Below are 24,522 nucleotides of genomic sequence, written 5' to 3'. Positions count from 1 at the left end.
CTGTTGTTCAGCATCTTAGCTGTGGAGGGCAGTGTCACTGGCCCTCATATGTGGGATCCGAACCGGGGCCCTCTGGTGTCCCAAACCAGTTCTTAACCATCGTGCCACTCGGCGGGCCCCCAAGCCAGCTCTTAACCAACGCGCCACTCAGCCGGCCCCTTACTGTCACTTCTTAAAGCAGTCATCTTCCAGCATCCCAGAGGTCAGGATTTTATTTCCCCATTTTATAGGTGGAAAATCCGAGGCATGAAGAGGACAGGTGGCTGTTGAGGGGGACCCAGCACAGGCCAAGGACCAGGCCAGGGCTGTCACCACCAGGAATACGCTCTGTGGGGTCTGGGCTGGAATTGTGGAGCTGTGCCTTCCTGCCCTGCCCCATGTGACCTCACACAAGTGGCTTTCCCTCTGTCTCTCCTCGGCAGGGTGAGGTGTCCCTGGAAGTGTCTCCCCGATCAGTAGGTTGGCCACTAAGTGCTCACAGTGGGTTCCTTGAGCTGAGCCAGAAAGCCCCCTCTGCCCTCACCCCTGAGGGTGCATCCGGGTTCTCGTGGCTCAGACTCAGGGTCCTGGTTCTCAGGGTCCTGCTCTGCCTCTGACGTCCAGGATCCCTGAGCTGGGGCCTCACGGGAGCTAAATGACAGATGACAGTGAGCAGCGGGCGTGGCTGCGCTGGCCGGCAGCGCCTGGGGAGGTGGGCGGCTGGGCACGGAGCCTGTCCTGACGCTCATCTGGTTTCAGCCCCACTAGGTCTGAGGAGGCTGATGAGTGGTTCTGAGAGGAGGCTGACCCGCCTCAGCCAGGCCTGAAGGGGAGTTGTTTGGGGCCAGGAGGCAAGAGCCCTTCCTGTGGGCTGGAGGCGGGGTACCCACGCCCCACGGAGTGCACTAAACAAATACAGCGGGGGCTGACTCAGTTCTGGGCCGCTTGTGACGGGGCCAGTTTTCTGGGGACAGAAGCTTATTGTGGCCACTTAGCAGGACTTCTAAGCCTGAGCGTTCACTTCAAGATGCTGGTTAAGCTAGGGCTGCCCTTTGTGGAGGGTCCCGCAGGCCGGGAAAAGAGAATAATGCCACTTGCCCCTGAAGCCACGGGGACATGGGTGGCCGGCAGACCTTTCCTGGCCACAGGATAAGGACGGGCAGCTGCTGGCCTCGCACTGACCGCTGTCTAGGCCTCCCTTCACCTGCCGTCACTCAGCCTGGGGCTGAGACACGCCCAGAGCTGCTGCTTAGGGCCTGTGTCCCCTCACACCGGCAGGACCCTCACTCCCAGAATCTAAACCGGTCCCTGCTGGGGTCGAGGGACCATGAGGGTCTGGTTGGCCAGGTCTCGGCCACAGGCCCTCCTGGGCCCAGGGGTGGTGGAGACAGAGGGGACCAGCAGACGTGTGAGTGGACACAAGCCACAGAAACAGCAGCTGCCCGCGGCTCCCACTTAGTGGAAAGAGAAGGAGCCTGGGAATCCGGACACGGGCATGGCCCTTCCTCACTCGCTACCTCTTGAGCCACAGTTTCCCTAATTGTATATACAGTGAAGTAGATTAGTAGTGACCATATCACGTGTCATGCAAACCAGCCCCCTAAGGGAATGACAGGAATGCTGTTGACAAGTAGGACCCACGGCTCACGGAGACCCTGGAGACAGACCCCATCCTCTCAGGGGGCCTTCACAGCCCTGAAGCAGACGTGAGTTCAAATCTCAGCTCTGCCACCTTCTAGTTGGGAGCCAGAGTTCTTCACTCTCTGGGCCGCAGTGTCCTTACGTGTCAAACGGGTTGACTTCTTGGGGATGAACGCATCGGTGGGCACAGCACCAGGCACATAGGAAACTCCGTGAACGGATGCTGGCACGGCTGCGGCCTCCTCTGGCCTCACAGCCTGACGCAGGCGTCCAGATTCTGTCCCTTTCCCTGAAGCCTGACTCTGTGCGGCTCAGTTTTCCAGAGGCCGGCCTGGGGAGCCTGGAGCTGCCGGGGTGTGGCTCTGGAAGGTTAGGGGCCCGAGCAGCCACGGTGGGGGTGGGACCAGGCCAGGCAGACGCTGGGCTCCCTCCTGAGCCCTGAAAGGAAGCCTGGTCTTGCCGGCTGCGATTATGGTTAGGAGCTGTGTAATTAACTCTAAAAATGGGAGTTCTGAGGAGGAATTAAAATAAGTGCTTAGTGGAAATGAGAGATGAGTGATGTGCAAAAAATAGCGGAGCCAGGCTGGAAGCTACACGGCCGGCAGGGGACGAGGGGTTGGCTGGGTTCAGACCCCGCCGCCTCAGGTTGCAGGCCTGGGCAGCATACTTGTGTTCCACAGACCCAAGGGCTTAAGGTAACAGAAATGTATTCTCTCACAGTCTGGAGGCCACAAGTCCAAGATCAAGGTGTCGGCCCGACTGGTCTTTCTTGGGGGTTCTGAGGGAGAATGTGCCCCAGGCCTCTCCCGCCTTCTTCATGGCGGCTGCCCGGCCATCTCTGCTTCCTAGGCTTGTGGGAGCATCATCCCAGTCTCCGCCTCCATGTGCAACATGCTTCCTCCCTGTGGGTCTGTTTCTCTGTGTCTCTCTTTTTTAAATTATCATTATTATTATTTTTTTACCATGGTAAAATACACAGAATGTAACATGTACCATTTTACCCATTTTAAGTGGCGTTAAATACCTTCACAGTGTCCTGCAACAGTCACACTATTATTCCTCTGTGCAGCTGGTTAACGCCGGGCCTGCCGTCGCCTCTGATTCTGGCCAGTCCTTCACCTGAGTCTGTCCCTTCACTTAAATTTCCAGTGAGCGGGCACAGGCTCTCTAGAATTGAGCCATCGGGTGCTTAGTGAATGGTCATTGATGAGGATGACGGAAACCCGGGTTAGTCCTCAGTGTGTAACTCAGTCCTTGCCTCGTGGACGCCCATGCTGAGCTGGCCTGGGTGGGCTCATGGCTCCCACATACCAAGCGCCCACCCCATGCCCTCAGGGTCCGGCATTAACCCAGCCAGGCACTTTGTGTTAGGAACGCAGGCCTCAGGAGCCCAGCCACTGCCCCCTGGTCCAGCAAGTTAGAATCAGCAGACAGGATTCGAACCTAGGGCCGAGTGACTCCAAAGGCTGCGCTCCAGGCCCCCTCGGCTGCTGCCCGCATACGTTCTTTCCCAGCTCCTTCTCCACGGGGCCTAGAAGCCAGCAGTCCTGGTCGGCTCCCCCGCCTCGCACGTGCCTGTCGCCACCCCGTTGTGTTGCCCAGTGCAAGCTCGGAGCCCAGGCGTCGGGGTACCGGGTGGAGGAGATGCCTGGAATTGATTTGGGCATTCCAGCCTTTGTGTTCGCACTAGCCCCCACTGTGGGGAGCATGTGCTGTTCCCCAGGTGGGCTTTCATGGGTGGTTCCTGGCTGTAAGCTTTGTCATGGGTTAAGGAACGGGACAGCCTGTGCCGGGAAGGCGGTGCACGCGCTCTGTCCTGGCTCACTCGAGGCCAGCACGTTTTGGTCCAGTCGAGATAAGCAGGATTGAGTGTGCTGGTCCGCTCAGGCTGGGGCTGGGGGCAACGATCATGAATGGCCAAGGGGAGCCAGGGGCCATCTGCGAAATCCGGGCGAGCGTCGCCTCCGAGCAGGCGCGTGCTGGTCCGAATGGGCACACGGAGGCAAACGTTTGCTGCTGCTGCTGCTGTTATGATTCTTAGGCTCCACAGGTTTAATGCTTTTCCCTTCTCTTCTCTAGTTCCTGTGTTTGAAGAACATACGCACCTTCCTTAAAGTCTGCCACGATAAATTTGGATTAAGAAACAGTGAGCTGTTTGACCCCTTCGACCTCTTCGATGTCCGAGATTTTGGGAAGGTGAGTGACTGGGTCATCAGGCATGGTGCCCTGGCCCCTCCAACACAGAGCGGAGTGGGTTTTTCCATCCTCGCGTCCGGCAGGTGCATGCTTGCTCGTACTGCAGACAGGAGGGGGCACGTGGGGGCCTGGGGGCAACAGGACAGCCCCTCCGCCCTCTCAACGCCATTCAGGGTGAGGCCAGGCGTCGTGAATCCAGGAGGGTGGAGGGTGTGGATGAGGACAGAGCCGGGCATGGAGCCGTGCCCTGCCTTTGCTAGCTGGGGACCCTGAGCGATTTTTACTCCTGCCCTGAATCTCCAGTTCTTTATGGGAGAATGGGCTGAGGTTCGTACCAGCTCCTGGGGTTGGCTGAGATAGTGCAAGTCTATCGTGGTGCTCCGTGAAAGGGGCCTTCGTGGTTACACCTGAAACAAGCAGAGGTGTCTCTGGCTCTGACAAGTGTCAGGCAAGGAGAGGGTGATTACCTGGCCCCAAGGTCCCCAGAGGCGATCCCGTAGGTCCTTGGTGAGCAACACGGAAGTCTCCCCGTACTCTCAGAAAGAGTCACTTGGCAGCTGTCTTGCAGAAACCCTGCTGACACAGGTGACGAGGACCTGCGGCTGTGCAGGTACAAAGGCCAGGGTTTTCCTGGTGAGCCTGGGTTCAGAGTGTCGTGCCATCTGAAAGCACAGCAGGTCCAAGGTCCCTCCTTTTATTTATTTTTTGGTGAGCCTGGGTTCAGAGTGTTGTGCCATCTGAAAGCACAGCAGGTCCAAGGTCCCTCCTTTTATTTATTTTTTGGTGAGCCTGGGTTCAGAGTGTTGTGCCATCTGAAAGCACAGCAGGTCCAAGGTCCCTCCTTTTATTTATTTTTAGTTTTATAATTTTGTTTTCTTTTTTTTTGCTTATAAACAATAGAAATGTATTTCTCACAGCTCTGGAAGTTGGAAAATAGATGATCAAGGTGCCAGCAGATTCAGTGTCTGATGAGGGCCCGCTTCCTGGTTCATAGATGATTTCTCGCTGTGTCCTCACGTGGAGGAAGGGAGGAGGGCTCCCTGGGGTGTGTTTTATAAGGACACCGATCCCATTCACGATGGTGTACTCTCACGACCTAACAACCTCCCAGTACCGTCACATTAGGGATCAGGTTTCAACATAGAAATTTTGGGGGTCATAACATTCAGTCTATAGCATTCTTCCCCTGCCCCCCTGAAATTCACATATCTTTTGCATACAGAATACCTTAATTTAATCACAATAGCCCCAAAGTCTTAACTCCAGCAGCAATTCAAAAGTGTAAAGCCCGAAGCCTCATCTCAATATCACCTAAATCAGACGTGGGTAAGACCCAAGGTATGATTCGTCCTGGGCCAATTCCTTTCCAGTTGTGCATCTGAGTTCTTCTTTTTTGCTTGACGCTTCTGTCTTTAACTTTTCCGTCTTCTTGAATTTTACTATAAACAGTCAGGAAGAGCTGAGCTGCACCCTCGACACTTTGCTTAGCAATGGCTTTCGCTAAATATCCAATTTCATCATGCACTAGTATTACCTTCTAAGAAACACTAGAGCACAAAACAATTCAGCAAGCTGTTTGCCAGTGCACAGCAAGGATGGCTGGTCTTCCAGTTTCCGGTAACGTGTTCCTCATTTCTACCTGGAACTTCATCATAGTGGCTTTTACAGACCGTATTTCTGCCATCATTCTGTTATACATTTTTAGCTATTGGTCACAGCAGCATCCTACTTTAGCGATTTTTATCTTAGCCCATTCGGGTTGCTATAACAAAAATACCATAGACTTATAATAGGCTTATAATCAACAAACGTTTCTCGCTCTCCTGGAGGCTGGGAAGTCCAAGATCAAGACATCAGCAAATTTGGTGTCTGGTAAGGATCCTCTCCCTGGTTCACAGACATTCACTGTGTCCTGGTTCACAGACATCTCACTGTGTCCTCACATGGCCAAAGGGCCCGAGGTCACTCCTTTTACGTCACTGGGATCAGGACCTTGACTTACTTCTTAGAGGATTGGGGCTGTAGGGTTGAGTGCAGACCTGGCTTGGCGCTGCCTGATGTCCAGGTGTCCTGAGTCCTTTGAGATCTTGTAGGACAGGCTGCCGGACCCTTCCCTCTGCGCCTGGCGTGGCTGCTTGCCAGATGGCCCGAGGAGCGAGTTTCCACCTGCTGATGGGAACTGTTCGGAGGTATTTATTGCCTCATTTATCTGAGAACCATTATCAGGGACTTGGTGTTTGAGGAAACGTCCCATGGATAAATGGTTTATGAAATGCAAAGGGGATTTTGTATTTGCAGTTGTGCTAGCTCAGAAGTCAGTTCTGCGAGGAGCCCATATGCGAAGGGCTGTATGGTGTCAAATGAGCATCAGTGGGTGGGACTCGCCTGTGAGCCACCTGGGCCTGACGGTCCTCTTTCTTAGTCCTGAACTTGTCTCGAGAAGAGATTCGGGGGCGTGTTCAAGAGCCCCTCGCTTTGTGTATTCACCGGTTCCTAGGTTTCTGTTCCCCTCTTAAATGACTCAGCCACGGCTGGCTTGACGCGCCTGCCTCGGCCTTGAGGCCACCATGCTGCCTGCTACCCAGGGGCGCGTCTGCTGGGCGATGCTGCTGAAGCTGGAACGGAGCCACTGGAACGGAGCCACGTGGCTTCCTTTCCCAGAAGTGGCTTCTCAGTTCCCACAGATAAGCTTTCAAATGGATTGGAACCTCTCTCCTGTTCTCTCTCCTGGTCAAGGGAGAAGCTGATGGCTCTGGGCTCTGGAGAAGGGCCTTGGGGACACACACAGACACACATGCACACGCACACACGCGCACACACACTCAGACACACACACACGCATGCGCACACACTCTGCCTGCGTTTGAGTCCCAATCCTACCATCACAGTGCCCAAGTGACACAGTTTCTCCAAGTCCTGCTTGTAAAATAGTGATAAGAATAACACCCTCCAAAGTCTGTTGAGCAGAAAGTAAGACCCAGTTTGTGGAGTTCTCAGCTCCTGGCATGTGTCCCGGGAGGCGCATTCTTGTCCTTAGGTGCGTCGTTCTTGGTCCTCTGGCCTCCTCTCGGCCGCCTGGGAGCGGCCTGTGTGGGCCATGCGCGTGCAGGACGCCCGGCTGGGGACTGGGCGCTGGTGTCCGCAGAGGCAGTGGAAGTGCAGTCTGCACTGCCCGCCATGTGGCCCTGGCCAGAGACCGGCCTGCCCCTGCGGCCTGCCCTCTGCCCGTCTGGCGACGTGTCCATGCTACCGGTCTCTTCCTTCCCTGTGTGCTTTCCTGCCGTTGTCACCTGTGGTGAGCATTTGTCAGCTGAGTTTGATCTGGGGCCAGCGGAGGCTTGGCACACTGGGACGTGCTCTCCCCACTGGGATCCGCTGTCCGGAGCCTGTTTTTCTGGCTAGTCCCTCCTGATGTCCAGGGATGGGATACCCTGGAAAAACAAAGCACAAGCAAAGTCTGGTCCCTCTTTGGCACTGTGGCCGGCTGTGCTCAGCGCTGCAGAAACACCGCAGACTCCCTGCCCCTGGAGTGCAGTGAGGGGCAGGGTGCTGCTGTGGACGGGGAGGGACTTGCAAGCTGCTGTCAGGGCCAGGCTCTGGCCTCCTGGTCCTCCCAGCTGGGTGCTGATGAGGAGCAGGTCTGGAGAGGCTGGGGTTACAGTCCCCTCCGGGCGTAGCGACAGAGCCAGGCCTCCATCCTTCTCTTCAGGGACTTGACTGAGGTTTCCTACAGGCCCAGTTTTGTCTTGCCCTCCAGGAGCCCTGCCCAGTAGGGGCACCATGCCCGTTAGACCATCAGCATGGGGCCACCTGCTCTGTCCTTCCCTGGGCCCCCACTGCTGGCCCTGAGGAGTGAGTGACAGGAGTCGCAGCAGGCAGGAAGGGGGCGTCTGTCCCTCTTTCATACACGAAGCTCTGTAGGGTCACAGCATTGACCGTTCTCTCCTGGGTGGGTGAGGCCAGAGGGAGCAGCGCGACTGATCTCCGGGCCAATTCCAGCCGCTGCCATCCAGAGCTTGCCTGGAGCCCGTGCTGAGAGAGGTGCAGAAGCTTATTCTAGGACGAGTAGGAACGGGTTTGGGGTCGACTAGCAGTGTCTGCCAAGTATGGGGTCAAAGCTTCTTTGTCACATTCATAGGATTCAGGAGTGAAAAGGCTCCTTACGGAATATCTGGTTAGTTAATCTCAGGCTGGTTTAGAAATTCCCAGTTTTTTTTTGTTTTTTTCTTCTTCTATTATTTAAGAAGGTTTGTGGAGGACCTCTCTTCCTCCCTCCCTCCTTCCCTCCTTCCCTCCCTCCATCCCTCCATCCCCCGTTCATTAAGCATTTACTTTACCAAGTGTTTATTCAGCATTTACTGTGCTAGGGAGAAAATGGAGGGAAATACTTGCCTGGCCTTTGCCCTCCGAGGGGACCCCCCGATTTGCTGTTGGGCAAGTACTGGTAGAAAAAAGGAGTAAGAAAGTGAAAACTCTACAACTGTTGCCCCGGAGGCTGGCTCTGGCCCAGCGTCCCCGGGGCCGCCGGAACCCTTCCTGTGGTTTGCTGTGCAGAGAGGATCCGCGCGGTGATAGCGCCACTGCAGTGAGATCTCCTGTGAGGGGGACGCTCAGCCTCTCTCTCCAGGGACGGCCGAGCTCTTCCTGTTTACCGGACCCGCAGGGCCTCCCCGCGCTATTTAAGTGCAGCTTCCGGCCTTTCTGGCCTGCCTTCCGCTGGGGCAGAGTGTACTTTGGATGAGTGGGCCAGGTGCAGAGGGGAGCTGATGTTTTGGGGCACATGAAGTTCTGGAAAGTGTTTCCTTAATCCACGCGGGGCCCTGGGAGGGGCAGCTCCATGCTGGCTGAGCTCTCTGGCCCAGGGTACCTGGGGAGACCCTTGGCAGAGGCCTGGGGGGGGGCTGCAGGCAGGTGGACCCCAGGAGACCCTTGAGGGCTGTGGGAGCCATGGGTGCAGCTAGCCCCCGAGGGAGCAGGCCCCGCTCACCAGGGAAGCCGTCAGGCCCGTCCACTGCAGCTTCCTTCGGTGCCTTCTGTCACAGGGGAGTCGGGCGGGAGAGAGGGGCTTCCTGTCCCGTAGAACTGGGTGTGAATCCAGGCTCTGTGAGAACGCGGGCCCTCAGAGCCTCGGTTTTTGCAGGGGTAAAACAAAGATGGCAAAGACGTGGCGTGTGGCAAGGAGGGGAAGGCACCCGTCCTATCATTTTTACTAGTGTTTTCTTCCTCTTCTTGCTAACTACCCAGCAAGCTCCAGCAGGAGCTGAAGGGTCCCGAAAGTTCCTTCTGGAAGTCTTTCCTTTTGTGGCTGCCTCCCCTGGCATTTCCCCACAGGTCGCATTAAATGTATTAGGGTTCTGCTCGAAATCAGTCTTGTCTGAGAAGCTTCCTGCTGCCCAGGGTGGGCAAGCTGAGGGCTGTGCTGGGCGAGTGTGGAGAGTGAGCCGGGGCTGGCGGGTGGGTCCGGCTGGTCCTGCCCCCTCCCTGCTGGTGCGGGAACCCTTTCTCATTTTCTGGGTGCCCCACACCCAGGGCCCCCGATGAAAGGAGCGTGAGAAGGCCGAATGGGTGGCCAGCAGCGGTTGGGTTTTCCAGGAACACCATTGCTCTAGCGTGGAATCTGGTTGGAAGTTTGCAAGGAGGACCCTGGTTGGGTGGCAGGGTTTCGGTGGCTTTCTCCTGGCATTTGGTCTCTGGAGGTTGCAGGTAATATCATTACGGAGTGACAGCCTGGCCTAGCTGGGCCCCCCCTAGGCCAGCTCACTAACCTTCTTACTGTGCCCCAATGTTGGCTCTCATTACCCCACTTTCTGGAACAGGACGTGGAGGCTCAGAGGGCAAGCAACTTGCTCCAAGGTCACTCGGCTGTTAGTTTCTTAGGTCCGAGAGTTAGCTGACTCCAGACCCTCTCTGCCCTCCGTTGCCGGCCTTGCAGTCTCCTTAGTGGGGTGGTGAAGTCGTGGCCGGCCTCGCCAACACTGCCCCATCTTGGCATTGCCGCCAGGGTCAGTCCAGCCACAGCCAGCGACTTTCCCTGAGCCTGAATGACCTCATCTGGAAAATGGGGACAGTTGTACCAAATCTGCCCTGTTAATGGAGCCCCCCAGGCTCCATGTTACGGGAAGATCTCCGTGATGACTGGGACCTGGTGCCCAGGGTCTAGATGGAGTTTCTGTCATCGTCACCATGGAGCTGTTTCCTTGCTCCATCAAGACAGGGGTAGAAGTGGGAAAGCCTTCCAGGACGCCTGTCTGTCCTTCTGGGCAGAGAACAGAAGGAAGGTGTGCGGGAGGCAGGGAGGGAGGGAGGCGGGAGCGTTCCCTAAGGGGTGGGGGAGCCGCGAGGGGTGGAACCCCGACCTGCAGGAGGCCGCAGGTGACCTCTGGCTCGGGATGCTTCTGGGCTGTCCTTCCTGGGACCTGCTCCCACCGCACTCACGCCCATCACTGGGTGGACTGCAGGCTGCCTGGAATGTTCCCCCCATTACTGCAGTTCCCCCCATTTTCACCTACTGGGGGCCTTTGCCCAAATCTCGCTATTGAAACAGTCATGATCCCCTTTACTGCCGCCTCCTCTCTGCTCAGCGCTGCCCACTGGCTAAGCTGTGTCCTTGCTTCCTGGGTTTAGTGGCCTCGGTCGGTCTCCCCTGACCCGACTGGGAGCTCCCTGGCTGCTGGGACTCGCGTGCTTTGTTCCTGATGTCTCCCAGGTGTCTGGAATTGCACACAGTGGGCAAGGACACCTGTCTGTCTGCCTGAATACCTGGATCTCATGGGAGGAGCTGGGAGGCCTTCGGTGTGGACAGGTGGGCACCCTGCACGAAGCCCCAGTGCCCTTGGTGGGTCAGGAGGCCCAGGCTGGTCCAGCTGCCTGGTGAGAGCCCAAGGAGACTGGACATCCTGGTAGCCCTCAAGGCTCTTGCCTGGGAGGTACTCCCTCACCATGCCAGGGACCCGTTTCCAATGAAGTGGACGCTGCTCCCCTGCAGTCCCCCAGCCAGGCTGCCCTGCCACCCAGGACCTCTCTCTGGTCCTCAGTTTCCTTCCTTACTTCCTGAGGTCCCTGAAAGGTGGCAGGAGCTCGTGACGTAGAGAGCCCAGCACACGGTGCACAGCGTCCACACGCAAGAGTGATTCGGGCTGCTTGGCCCGCTATGCACTAAGCGAACCAGCGGTCAGCTCGGCTCACATTCGCCTCTATTTCTGGTGGAATTAACAACCCAAGAGGAAGGTCTGCGCAGCTCTCTCTGTCGTTTGAGTTAAAGAGCGAGCACACCCCCTAATAAACGGCTTAACTCTCCTATTTATTATTCATTAAAACATTTTGCCGGGCTCAGAACTTCTGAAGCGGTTAAACCTGGCCGCCAGCAAGGCTGGGGGCGGCTGACGTGCCGCTGGTTCGCTTAGTGCATAGCGGGCTGAGCAGCCCGAATCGCTCATGTATGTGGACGCCGTGCGCCGTGGGCTGGGCTCTCTATGTCCACGAGCCCCTGCCATCCTTCAGGGACCTCAGGAAGTAAGGAAGGAAACTGAGGACCAGAGAGAGGGCGCATTCGCTCATGCCCTACAGTGATGGTGGAACTGGGGGTCTGGTAGGGTCCTGCTGATGGCAGAGGTCAAGTTTTTATGTGCTCTGCTGTGTGCCCCTTCCCTCTGCCAAGTGGGGCAGCTGTTCGCAGGGACAGGGCATCGTCAGCCGAGTGGAATTCTGCCATTTGCAGGGGCTAGAGGCCAGCGAGGAGGCCGGGAGGGCTGCCTGGGAGAGGCCATGAGAGGCCTAAACCAGGAGGGGAGAGCTGACTGTCAGCTCATTAAAAGACACAGGCTGTGGGGGTGGCCGGTTAGCTCAGTTGGTTAGAGCGCAGGCTCATAACACCAAGGTTGCCAGTTCGATCCCTACATGGGCCACCGAGCTGTGCCTTCCACAACTTGATTGAAACAACTGCTTGACTTTGGAGCTGATGGGTCCTGGCAAAACACACTGTTCCCCAGTAAAATTTCTTAAAAAAATAAAAGAGAAAAGGACATGGGCTGTGAATGGGGATCTGTCCTGACAAAGGTCAGAACAGGTGCAGACAGTTCCCTCCTGTGGTGGATTTCAAACCACTGGGGACCTTCTGGGGGGACCCCCGGGGGAGGCCAGGAGGAGGCCCGGGGTGCTGGCCGTGCTGAATCAGAGTGAGCCCACTTTTATCTGTTTTCTCTGTGGCATTTTGCCAGACATTTTGGTGAAAGAAAGAGTGGTGAGGGGGCTAAAAATGTAGTTTGAAACCACCAGCCTCTTAACAGCTGAGGAAACGCACCTTCCTGGGATTGGGGCTTTGAGGGAGTGGCTGGGATGTGGCCTCAGAGTCGGCCTGGGGGGCGCTGGCGGTGGGGCAGGCCTGGTTATGCCTCCGGGATGAGGCGCCTCGGCTGCTCGTCTGTTCTGGGTGTGGGAGGCACTGTCCCCCCGACTGTCTGCCGCAGTGCACACCTGTCTGGCTGGGTCCAGAGCCTGATCCGCTGCCCCAGCCCCAGGCCCCCGCTGGCTTCGTCTGTGTGGCAGAGGCGCCCTTCCTCCTTGCTGGAATAAGACACCTCTCTCCCTACCCTCCGCTTCCCTCTTCCTCTCTGCCTGGGACCTTCCCCTGCCCCCTGGGCATGGCAGCTCCCAGCACCCGCTGCCAGCCCCCCAGTGCCCAGGGCAGGCATCACTTATGGATCCCAGCACCTTCCTCTGAGCCCTACTACTCCACACACCTACTGGAGACGTCATGGGAGAGGAAACCAGTTTGATTTCCCAGGCGGTCCATCTGTTCCTCTTATCGGCATCACCCATGCTGTGGGCCCTGCCCCTCCCACAAACACCCATCCACCACTGCCCCCCGACTTCTCCAGAGTGCTGTTGCTCCTAGAAGCCGGGTGAAAGGGGCCCAGTTGAGATGCCTTTGGGGAGTCCCGAGGAGAGGGCCAGAATTAGGACCCAGGCAGCTCTGAGCTTGGCCACAGGTTGCCCCCCCCTCCCCCGCTCAGTCTGGGGGGCTGCGGTTTCCCATCTGTAAGTGGACCCGCGGACTGGCCCACCTCTGAGGATTCCTGGAGGACCTGAGCTGATGGGCTGCGTGCGCTGCCCTTGGGTGCTGCCCCGTCCGTACACCAGCCCGTCCTGAGCAGTGGGCCGTGGCCTTGGCTGAGGGCAGGGTGCAGCCGACGGCCGTTCCGGCTGCCTGGAGCGCCCGCCCAACCCAGCCACGCTCGTCCTACCTGACGCGTGTGGCCCTGTCGCCTCGCCGTGCCGTAGATCTCCCTGTTGGGTGTCTGCGTTGATGGACACATCCTCCGGGCTTGGTCTGGTCAGGGGGGAAGGAAGGGGTGCAAGCAGCCTGGAGGTATCGATCCGAACCCCCTCATCTCTGTACCCAGGCCCCCGCTGCTGTGTGTTAGCTCACCCCCTCAATATTTGCTCATCACTTTGCTGAGTGCAGATGGCCCGTGTTCACTCGCGGCCTTTCTACACTTGCTTTAATGACGCTCAGATGCTGCTGTTGCCCTGAGTTCATTTGCGCTCCCGTCTTAATGTCGTCGGCTCTGTTCTCCTCACAGCAGCCACTCCATGCTAATTACTTATTAAAGCGCAGTGGCCACGGAGCAGGAGCAGCTCCAGGCTGGGCCCGTGTGGGGCGGCTGGCTGCGTAAGGTCTTCTGAGTTTCTGCTTGAGCGCGCTTCCTCCTTTTATCTGCTAGTTGTCATTATAGGACCATGTTAGCCCACCTGCTTTCAGAGGAAGTTCACAACTGGGCACTTGCACGCACACACGCACACTCACATACCTACGCATGCACACGCATGTGCGCACGCACGCGTGCCCATTGAACACTGACCCACCGCTTTTTTAAGTGGTTTTCTCTTGGCTCCGTTCCATATGGGAGCCATGGCCATCCCTGCGGGCCTGATGAGCTGTGCTCAGGGACAGCTGGGTCTCGCTCTCGTGTGAGGTGCTCACAGCTTGTGGGCGAGGCCAGGGAGCCTCTGGGCTTTTATTTTGGTGCCTCAACAGCCCGGGTTGGGGCTCCAGGGAGGTGGTGATTCCCAGACGTGGGTCAGATCTCTGAGAGGGGCCACTGGCCGAGGAGGTCAGTTCTTGACCCCTGGTGAGCGATCCAGGCCTGTGGATCCTCTTCTCCCTAACGATCCATTCATGGGGCGAAGGAACTCTGGGTGCCTGTGGGGGCAGCAGTCACATCTGGTGGAGAGCCCTGGGGTGGAGGCCATGTCCAGGCCTGGCTTTGGACACTGAGCCTCACTGCACAGGGCGGGTTGCTGCTCACTTCTCAGGGCCTCAGTTTCCCCATCTGTGAACAGAAGGTTGGATAGGCTGGATGACCTCTTGGTGGTGGCCGTCAGGGGTGCCTGTCTTGTCCCCATAAGCTCACATCTGTCGTCTCTCTTCCATGCCTACTTTACCCTGTGGGTCCCACCCAGGTGGCTGAGAGCTTGAATTTTCCCAACTAGTCCTGGTGCAAGTAGTGCATCCTTTGTTTTTCTTTTTTCTTTTTTTGGCCTGTGTCCACAGTTAATTAAATTTTAATGGGCTAATTGTTTCTTCCCAGCCCCCCAAGACATTGTTTCTATTGAAACCTGACAATTTGATGTTTGCAGCAAAGCAAAAAAAAAAAAAAAAAAAAAGATGAGAGGATACGAAGAAAAGAATATCAAAATGTAAATAATTAATTGTAATAAAGTGTCCTTTTTGGCAGCCTGGGTGGCCCTTCTGAAGGAATAATAGTGCTTCCAGAGACACAAGTCAGGGCCGAGGGTGGGGGGCAGCCCCTCTGAATCACAAGGGCTGTGGCTGTGACCTTTCGGCAGGAGAGCTTCCCACAGGTCCCCAAACGCAGACTCCCCGCCCCTCTGTCTGAAACTCGGATTAGGGAGTTTGGGCTGGAGTCCTGAGATATTTATCTTGGGCGATCTGTTCTGATTTTCATTCTTAAAAATAAATTATTGTGATAAAATGGACATAATAGTAGCGTTACCATTTTAACCATTTGAAGTGTACAGTTCGGTGGCATTCAGTGCATTCGGAGTCGTGTAGCCATCGCCACTCTTGTTCCAGAACTTTTTGTTACCCCAAAAGCAAACGCTGTTTCCTCCAGCCCCTGATGGCCATCAGTCTGTTTTCTGTCTCTATGCATTTGCCAGTTTTGGACATTTTGTTTAAATGGAATCATACAACAGGTGGCCTTCTGTGACTGGCTTCTTTTCCTTAGCATGATACGTTCAAGGTTCATCCATGGAGCATGGGTCAGAATTGCACTCCTTTTTAGGGCTGAATAATTCTCCGTTGTATGGATGGACCACGTTTTGTTTGTCTGTCATCTGTTGATGGACATTTGGGCAGTTCTGCCTTTTGACGGGTATGAATAGTGCTGCTGTGAGCGTGGGTGTGCAAGGCTCTGTGGACTTTTATTTCTGGACTCCTGAGCACATAACCCTGGGCCCCCAAAGGCCGAGGACCCTCCCGATGGAGTGAAGCTGATGGTTGGTCCAAAGAGGAGATCCCCCCGTCCCCCGCCAAGCCTAGGGTTCTGTATCGCTTCCGAAAGAAGCAGGAGGTAACCAGCCTCTGCTATCCCAGTCCAGGTTCATGGGCAGCCTGCTGGAGCGTGGGATTGGTTTACAAATTAGATCTGTGGGTAAGGATCGTTGTAAAGACTGCTGCTGTGGACGCGCGTGTGCAGATATCTGTTCGAGTCCCCGCTTTCATTCCTTCTGGGTGTATATCTAGAAGTGGGCTTGCTGGATCCCGTGGTAAGTCCGTGTTTAGTTTTTCGAGGAGCCACTGTGTGTTTCATGGCAGCGGCACCATTTTCCGTCCCCACCAGCAGTGCACAAGGCTCCAATTTCTGCACATTCTCACCAACACTTGTTATTTTCTCTGTGTGTGTGTGTTTGCTAATAGCCACCCTAATGGGTGTGAAATGGTGTCGAGCTCTGATTTACATTTCCCTAATGATCAGTAATGTCTTGCCTTTTTCACTGAGCTTATTATATTCAAGTCCGTTGCCCGTCTTTTAATTGTTTTCTTTCCCTTTTCATTGGACCATATATTTGAGCAGGTGTGCAGCTTTTTAAGACAGGGCCTGGGGGGAGGGGCAGTACGAGAATGTTCACAGATTGACCAGGTCTGCTTGTGCGCCCAGGAAGAGTCTGTCCAGTTAAGCGCAGCCCTCCTCCGCCCCCAGCTCCCCACCTTTGAAAGCCCGCACCCCAGCGTTGCACTCTGCTTCCCTGTGGGCATGTCAGGCCCCTTACCAAGGTGTGGGAAGCCCAGGCAGGTAACCACTTCTGGGGTCACAGCTGTGACAGAGCCAGGGAAAGAGAAAGGACTGCAGGGTGGGTGTTATTTTCCCCTCGGCTCAGCCGGGTAGAGCAGGTTGGGCTGTCCCTCTGTCTCCCTGGAACCGGGTGGAGAAGCTTCCAGGGGCTTCCAGGGAGAGCACCCTGGAAGCAGCTGTGCATGGGCCCGGGAGCACCAGGGCTGTGGGGCTCATGGCAAGGCAAAGCCCATTCTGTCGCGTTTGCCGGCTCGCCGCTATCAGTGAGGCACACCTGTGTGCCATTACCTGGCCCACTAAACCTGCCAGCACTGGGACGCACTCAGGTTAACTGCTGCCTGCAGACGTCATTAGAGCAACCCTCACGTCCAACCCCTGCGGCTTCGTTTCCATGAAGAACGAACATCTCGGCAGATGGGCTCCGCACACGTTGGCGTTCATCAACCGCTGGTTCTTGTCCTCGCTCAGGCCCTGGGCTTTCTGGTGGCTTCACAAGGAGCAGGGGACCTGGGAGGAGCTCTTGGGAATGTGCTGGGCAACTCGAAGTCGGTCTGTCCCCGAGGGTGGTCTCCGGGGCTGATTTCACAGGTGAGAAGCCTAGTGGGAGAGGACCTGGCCAGGCACTCTGGTCCAGTGAGGGCTGGAGCCATTCCTAGCCGTCCTGGGAAGGTCGGGCCTGTGCTGCAGCCTTACTGGTCTCTGCACAGCCTTGTAATCATGGTGGCTGTCAAGAGGACTTCCTGGGAATGAGACGGCTGTGACCCCTGCCCTGGTGACACCATCATTATGGCCCCCACTGTGGGCTGTTGCGTGGATGGTAATGACACCTTTGACCCTGGCCTCCTCTGTGCAGGTCCCGATCACGCTCGGTCTGGGCAATGCAGGCTGGTGCAGGGGAGGTGAGCATTGTTGAGTTCCTTTAAGCCAGGAGGAAGGAAGGGGCTCGAGTGACTTTCATACAGGCTCAGTGTCACATAGGAGGTAGGGAGGAACTCGGGGTGGTGTCCCGGCTATGGCCTGTGGTCTGTGAGAGCAGTGGCCAGGGATGTGGGTTCTGGTGTGTCGGGGCTGGTGACCTGGCAGCTGTGATCCTTACAGCAAACATAGCTTTCCTTCTGGACTGAAGTGGTCTAAAGAAGAAGCCCATCATTCAATTCATTCACTCATTCATTCAGCCAACACTGTGGAGTGCCTGCCATGGGCCATTTGCAGGGGACAGAGTGGTGACCGACCCAAAGCCTCTGCTCTTGAGTGAGATGACCTCCAGTGTGCCTAAGCCTGAGGGCTCAGAGCTGAGGTCTTTGGGGAACCTGCCAAATCTGCACCCTGGCTTTGGCCCTCCACGGACCCATTTTAATAGCACCCCCCCCCCACCCTGTGAGTTTTCAAAGATTATGCATATTAAACCAACGACACTTATTAAGTAACTAGTTTTCACATTTTTAATTAATCAAAGACTAATTATGAGTTACATATCCAATTAGGAGTTTCTGATTCACACCTGATAATTCGTGTGCCCACACGGAGGGCGCACCCGCCAAGAAATGGGGTGGGCAGGGAGTTATGAGCGGGTGTATTCAGCTTGGGTGTGCTCAGGGTAATTGGAGACCTCTGGGACGATGACCTTCACCCTGGGATGATGACCTTCAAGGACCCCAGTTTGGGTTCTTTTCATCACGGAGGGCATAACTGGTCCTCTGTAGGCAGTATGGCAGGTTGGTGGCATCTGCCTGCAGTGGGGAGGCAGCAGAGGGAGCTTGAAGGGTGACAGGCAGCACCCCAATCCCGAGCTCTCCCGAGGCTCTTCTGTGCTGTGGGGCCCTGAGAGTGTTGGCTGCCGGCCGAGGTGCTCAGTGCGGCCATCTGAGGAGGAATGACCCCCCCAGCACCCCACCTGCTGGTATCAGTGTGGTCTCCAAGAAGCTGTGGACCTCCGTGCCCAGGCCTCCCAGGCCGGATGGGCAGGCAGCGGGCACTGGGCATCTCCGCCCAGCCATCTGGGCTCTCCTCTCACTGACTTGACCGAGCAGCTTGGTTTGAGCCAGCCCAGTGCTGCCTCCTCTGTGAAGCCACTCTGGGTTGCTCTGGTCCGCGGTGGGAAGCACAGGTTCTGGAATGGCTGGCCTTAGCAGTGTTCTAGCCAGAACTCTTGTTGTGCCAGGGGGCCACTGAGGCCTGGTGAGGACTGGACTGCTTTGTGGCTTCTCCCTTCTTAAGATGATCTTAAGATAAGCCCAGGCCTCAGATGATGGGAGGACCACGCACAGCCTTTCGGGGCTGACCAGGACGAGGCTCTGGGCTCAGCCTCTGATAGCAGATCCCTTTATCTGTGTGAGCTGCCACTTTGACACCTGGGAGGCCACCAGTGGGGTCGATAGTTGCATCTTTGCCCAGCACCCTTTGGCCTCCTGCGGCACCTGGCATAGTGCCTGGCTGGTGCTGGCAGGGCCAGACAGGCAGGGTGGAGCACAGCTGAATGCCGCCCCCTGGGTCTGGGACCAGCAGAAAAGGCATCTCTGAGCTGCTTTGAAGCATGGAGGGTGGAGGGCGGGCAGGCCTTTCTCCACGCGGCCCAGGGATGCCGAGAGCGGACTGTGAGTTTTGCTTCTTGGAGACAGACCACGTCCATCTGGCTCCCGCTTCTGTGCCGTTTCCGGCTTGCATTCCCTTTTGATCTGAGACTGAAATATTTTAGCTGGTGGCAAAAACGGCTAAGTGCTCTCTCTGCCCCCCAAAACGGGAAGAATGTTCAAGAAAAACCTGTTGTCCTGGTGCCTTCCCTTGCTTATCGGGCGGCCTTTGACCCGGGAAGTCGTCCTGCTGTCTGGCTGCTTGGGGACAGTGAGCCAGGCTCTAGGCGCCTGGGTTTCAGGAAGCCCAACCAGGGCTGTGCGGCCTCAGGACAGGTCCCGGGACGCAGCCCCACATCGCAGCCCAGATCGCGGAGGCCTGGAGCCTGAGGCTCTCACCTCGAAGCCCGCGGGGCCCTCCATGGGGGATGAGACCCGGGAGCCGCTTCGCTGCCGGGAGCCCATTTCTCAATAGTCCCGGCTTCGCAGGTCGGCTGTGAGAACCCAGGGAAGGGTGGCCGTGTGCACGGGGCTGGGTTTGCCCTTCGGTGGGCAGTTGGAAATGCTGTGACATGCATCAAGGGAGGCCTGAGGGGGTGACGGACGGTCCCGCCAGAAACACGAGGGCTATGGCCAGGTTCGGACAAGACGGAAGATAAGAACATGAGAGGGTGGAAATGATTTGAATGACTGTGGCTCCCAGGGGCTGACAACGGAACGAACCGGGCAGCCCCGGGCTTGGGTTCTGCCCCTGTGACCTTGGTGATGGTACACACCCTTGCTGACCTGAATCATCTCACCTACAAAATGGGAATCAAAATTCTATCACATTATGTCAGCCTCGTGGGGTTGTGAAGGACCTGGCGTTGACCACAGGTGCCCGGAGGAGGAGGAGGCTGCCTTCTAGAAGATTCCTAGATGTTTCCTAGTAATGGTGACAGCGGTAGTGGCCGCTGGGCGTGGGTTAGACCACCACAGAGAAGCATTTGAAAACAGAAGTGACACTTAAACGAGAGACTTTCTGCCATAGCTAAGACCGCGCTCCCCCATGTTTAAAAATAGTCTCTGGCTGAGCTGGAGGCCACAATTCCTTTTTAACGTTTCCAGTGGTTTCCCTATTAACTTAACTGCAGAAAATCACCCGGCAACGTCTGTCAAGTGGAAAAGGAGAGATGTCCTAATACGGTGGGCATATCATTAGGAAAAGCAAATTAAATCATGTTTAATGGTGTTAGAATCTCAATCACTTTGGAAAATGGAGTCGGTGAAGTGGGGAAATGAGAAATTGCTGAAGTCCTTTGGAAGGAGGTCAGGGAAAGAGACTCCAGGAACACTTGTGGGCTCCGCGATGGGCTAGGGATGGGGGTCCTTGCGGATGGGGGTCCTAGCGGCAGCTGGGTGGGGTCCAGCGTGCCGCCAGGTCTGTGAGTTCTCGCACGGTCCCAATCTCTGCCAGCTGTCTGGGGCTGCTGTGGACTGAATGTTTGTGTCCCCCAAATGCATAGGTTGAATCCTAATCCCCAGTGTGATGGTGTTTGGAGGTGAGGCTTTGGGAGGTGATGCGGTCCTGAGGGTGGAGCCCTGTGAACGGGATCAGCGCCCGTATACCAGAGACCCCAGAGAGCCCCCTTGGCCCTTCCAGCATGTGCGGACACAGCAGGAAGAGGGGCCTGGAAGCCCCCACCAGACACTGACTTTGCCAGTGCCTTGATTTTGGGTTTCCGGCCTTCAGAATGTGAGAAGTCAATGTCTGGTTTTTAATCACCCAGTTTATGGTATTTTTGTTACTGCGACTCGAATGGGCTAAGACAAGGTCCAACCAGCCTTTCCTGTCTGTCTCCAGGGTTCTCTCGCTGGGGTCTTTTGGATTCTGGGAGCTGGTTTTGGGGGTGGGGGGTGTAGAACAAGCTCAGCCCTTTACAGATCCCCTCCCTAAGCCTTGGTTTCCTCATCCATTAAAAGGAGGGTGACACCTGCCTCAGGGGCACTTAGGAAGCAAGTGAAACCCCGCGGGGGCCAGAGCCAAGGTCTGAGTTGATTCAATTGGATTAGACACGTCCCCTCTGTGTGGTGTTTATCATTTCAGTGGGACCAGTATTTTTTTTTTTGAGTTGCTAATGGCACTTTGGAGATTATATGCCCTTTCAACTTACTGAAAAAGAGAGCTCTATCTTTTGAGTATAAAAAAGCCCTTCTAGCCAAAAAAAAAAAAAAAGACTCACTCATGGTAGGTTCCCGGGTCTCTGATATAGGTCATAAAAAATTTTCAACTTGACACTCCACCATTAGAGAATCATTCCTTTGACTTAAGAGTTTGTTCCTGTTGATTAGGTAACTCATGAGGCTTTATTACTCACTTCTCAGTGTGGAGGGGTTTGTCTGATCCTCTCTTGAAAATGGATTCTGATTAGAAGTGGAGAAGGAACTTGGGCCCCTCAAAGGGGAGGGCAGGGTCGGGGGTCCCTGCAGGAAGAGAGCTGCAGAGTCCAGATAACTGGATGAGCTCTCAGGCTGGCCGTCACCGGCCCCTGGGCGGGAGGGGTGGTCTGGGACCTGCTTGGCTTTGGTGAACAGACTTGTGCCGTCGGCAAGGAGGGAAGCCAGGGTGGGGTTGCGGGCACAGGCCTGGGAGGCAGCAGCATTGCCTTTGTTACCAGTCCTTCACTCTGCATTTACCGTGTGCCAGCCCGGAGCACAGGGCTGCTCTGTGGGAGGGCCTCTGCTCACGCTTGGTGGGTGAAGATGGCCAGGGAGGTGGAGTGACTGGCTAGTGCTGTCGGAGAGCTAGGCTGTCAGCGCCCAGGCCCCTTCCTTCCCACCCCGCTACCCGGCCTGGCCCAGTGCCTGCACACAGCAGGCTCTCAATGCTTTTAGCGTGACTGGAGGCATCCAAGGTGTGCTGCGTGGGAGAATGCACAGAGCCGACCCTGGTCTGGAAGTCCAGCTGTGGCTGAGAGATGGGGCTCACCCTGCCTGCATGGGGGCAAACCTCACAGCCGTTGGTGGCTTTCCTCCTGCTCCGACTCTGGAATCCACAGCTGACCCTCCCCCCCCCAGCCCTGGCCCCTGCCTTCCGCTTCTCTCCACTGCACCGCCGAGATCCCCCCTCACACATCCACACTCTCCAAGTGCCAAGCTCCCTACTAAAAGTCCGCCCATTTCCAGAATGACTCCTCACCCGTCGGCTCAGATCACGGCTGTGGGGGTGTAAGTCGGTCACATGTTCTGGTCGGTTCCGGGTGTGCGGTGCCACGCCACGCCCGGTCTTTGTCAGCGCCCACCACCTTCTTCTTCCCCGAGAGGCTTTTCTCTCGGAGGAAACTTGCCAAATGAATCACTGTCAGCATTCGGCACAAGTGATGGCTGGCAATTCATCTCGTTCCTCTCTCCTGCCTTATCTGAGGAAGCCCAAGCCCAGCTCCACGGTGCCTCTCAGCCTCCTCCAAGGAGCAGGTGACAGACAAGTTAGGAGCGGGAGGGAGTGAGCATCTGGGACCACCCCCCTTCTGTCCCTGCTCCCCCTGAGCGTGGCCTGTGCCTATCTCCTGCCAGGCTTTGCAAAAGGAAGATGTGTGTATGTGCGTGCGTGCGTGAGTGTGTGTGCATGTGCGCGCGCACGCGTGTGTGTGTTGGTGTGTGTGTGCGTGCGTGCGTGTGTTTGTAGAGTCCATATGCATGGATGTGTATTGTGTGTGTTGTGCAAATGTGTGCGTGTTTTTTCTGCGTATATTTTGCATCCTCAGTGTTTCCAGTGGGCTTCTCCACAGAGACAAGCGTCCCGTTGCAGGCTCGTGTTCTCAGGGTGCTTTGCAAAGCGGCAGGGCTCCCCTCATCTGGCATTTTCTTCAAAAGAAAGTTCCTCATTGGAGCAACTCTGCTCTTTGGGAGAAATTCAGTTGGACGTGGGCAGTCAGAGCCCCTAGGACGTGTTGAATTCCCTTGAAAATATTAGATGGAGGGATGCAGGCAACAAAGGAGGTCCGGTAATGAGCCCCCGTCACAAGGATCGGGACACGTGGTGCAGTGGCTGAGAGGCTGTGGCTGCAGCCATGGAGCTCCGTCTGTGCCCACCGTGGAGACTTGATGGCACGAGAGCCTGTGGGGACGCGTGAGCCCTCTGAGCCGAGAGAGACACGGCGTGGGCTCCTCTGGTGGGCCACTCTTCACATCACACTCCGGGCGTTTTTAGATTCACAGACACAACACCTGTGTGCTGCTCTCGGCACCTTCTTGCATGCGAGCTGCCCTCGACCCCGAAACATGCAGATGCCACTTGGCCCAGGGCAGACATGGCAGTGGGGGGACCCGTGACCGGCGTCGTGTTCAGCTGTTCCAAGGCCCCGGATGCATTTCTCTGCTTTGTTTTGTTGTCAGGAACAGGGCTCTGGCGACAGAGATTATAATAACAAATGAGCGTCCCCACCATCTCTTTCTTTTTGATGGTAGAATACACATGGCATAAAATTTACCATTTCAATTACTTTGAAGTGTGAATTCTGTGGCATTAAACAATTCACAGTGTTGTAGAACCATCTCCACTGTCCAGTTCCAGAACATTCCCATCTGCCCTAGAGGAAGCCCCATCCCCATTAGCAGTCACTCCCCGGCCTCCCTCGCCCGCCCCTGGTGACCACCAGCTGCTGTCAGTCTCAGGGTTTGCCCCTTCTGGGCATTTGCTGTACATGGAATCACACAGTGTGTGGCTTTTGCATCTGGCTCCTTGCACGCGGCATCATGTTCTTGTGGTCCGTTCACGGTTGGAGCGAGTGTCAGAACTGTGTCCCAGCGACACGCACGGCTCCCCCGTTGATGGCTGTTCGCACCGTTGCTGTTGTGAACATTCGTGTACAGGTGTGAGTCTGAACACCTGTGCTGATTCTCTGGGCCCGCACCTGGCGGCGGCCTCGCCGGGCTCCCCGGTAACTCTGTGCCTGCTTCCGAGGCCCGGCCTTCCTGCCTTGCTGTGACAGCCCAGGTCGCCTCCTGGGGTTGAGGGTCTGAGGTGTTTAAGCCAAGTTGTGGTTCTCGGTTGGTCATCCGTGTACTTCAGGGTTAATGTTAAGCTGTAGCAGCTGGCTGTCCCTGTCCCTGGAGCAGGACCGTGTGGCCTTATGCGGGCTGAGGGGGGCCGCATTCTCCCTGGGACCTGACTCGAGGGTCTGTCCGGCATCGCAGTGTGTTTCTTCTCTGCTGCTCCCTTGTTCCTCCCTCACCCTCTGCCCCACCCCGAATCTCTCCATGGCCACCCCCAAGTGGCAGTCTCAGCTGCCACATCTCTGACCGTCCAGCTGGCTTCCCCCGTGGCTTGCCGACATGGTCTCTGTGTCCTACGTCCAGGATCTGAGCATCTCAGTGGGTCAGATGTTGTCTAGCCCCTCGGCTGTGACCCCGCTGGCGGGTTTGGAGACAGGTGGGGCGTGGGAGGGAGATGAGTCTGGGTGGGGGAGGAAGGAAGGGACCAGTTAGCCCCTTTAGCACCCCCTGGACTCTGTGTTCTTCTTCATGGCCGGTGAGCAGGGTGGAGACGGGGAGCCGGCTGGGGTAGGGAAGGCCGCTCCCTCAGGCTGGGTTCTGTCAGGAGGCGGGCGGAGGCGCTGGCAGGGAGCCGTGGCGTGTCGCCGCCCTCTGTGTGCCACGGGGCCCGAGGTCCGTGCTGTGAACAAGAGCCGAGGAGCCGCTGCAGCTCAGCCCCGAGCTTGGATGGGTTCTCTGTGCTTCAGCTCTGGTTCCTCTGTCGAGGACGTTGTCCCCACCGTGCCGCCAGAGCGGCCCCTTCCAATGCCACCCAGGGCCGCCACAGCACCGGCTCCCTGGGCAGC

General features: G+C 56.5%; 1 protein-coding gene across 7 annotated transcripts in view; it reads left to right on the top strand.

Moving 5' to 3' along the window:
- VAV2 (vav guanine nucleotide exchange factor 2) overlaps window positions 1-24,522 on the top strand; it is a 166,924-nt gene that overhangs the window by 30,223 nt on the left and 112,179 nt on the right. For all 7 annotated transcript variants that reach the window (XR_002123656.1, XM_019639630.1, XM_019639610.1 and 4 more), the window contains exon 2: window positions 3,700-3,816. Coding sequence is in view for 6 of the 7 variants with exons in the window: in XM_019639630.1 (XP_019495175.1) it covers window positions 3,700-3,816 (117 nt within the window). In the remaining variant the exon portion in view is untranslated. The remainder of the gene's footprint in view (window positions 1-3,699; window positions 3,817-24,522) is intronic.

This window comes from Hipposideros armiger, unplaced genomic scaffold, assembly GCF_001890085.2.
Source record: "Hipposideros armiger isolate ML-2016 unplaced genomic scaffold, ASM189008v1 scaffold_3, whole genome shotgun sequence".
In the NCBI taxonomy this organism is placed as follows: domain Eukaryota; kingdom Metazoa; phylum Chordata; class Mammalia; order Chiroptera; family Hipposideridae; genus Hipposideros; species Hipposideros armiger.
The sequence above is the reverse complement of the archived record's forward strand: the minus strand, read 5'-3'. Positions and strand labels throughout refer to the sequence as shown.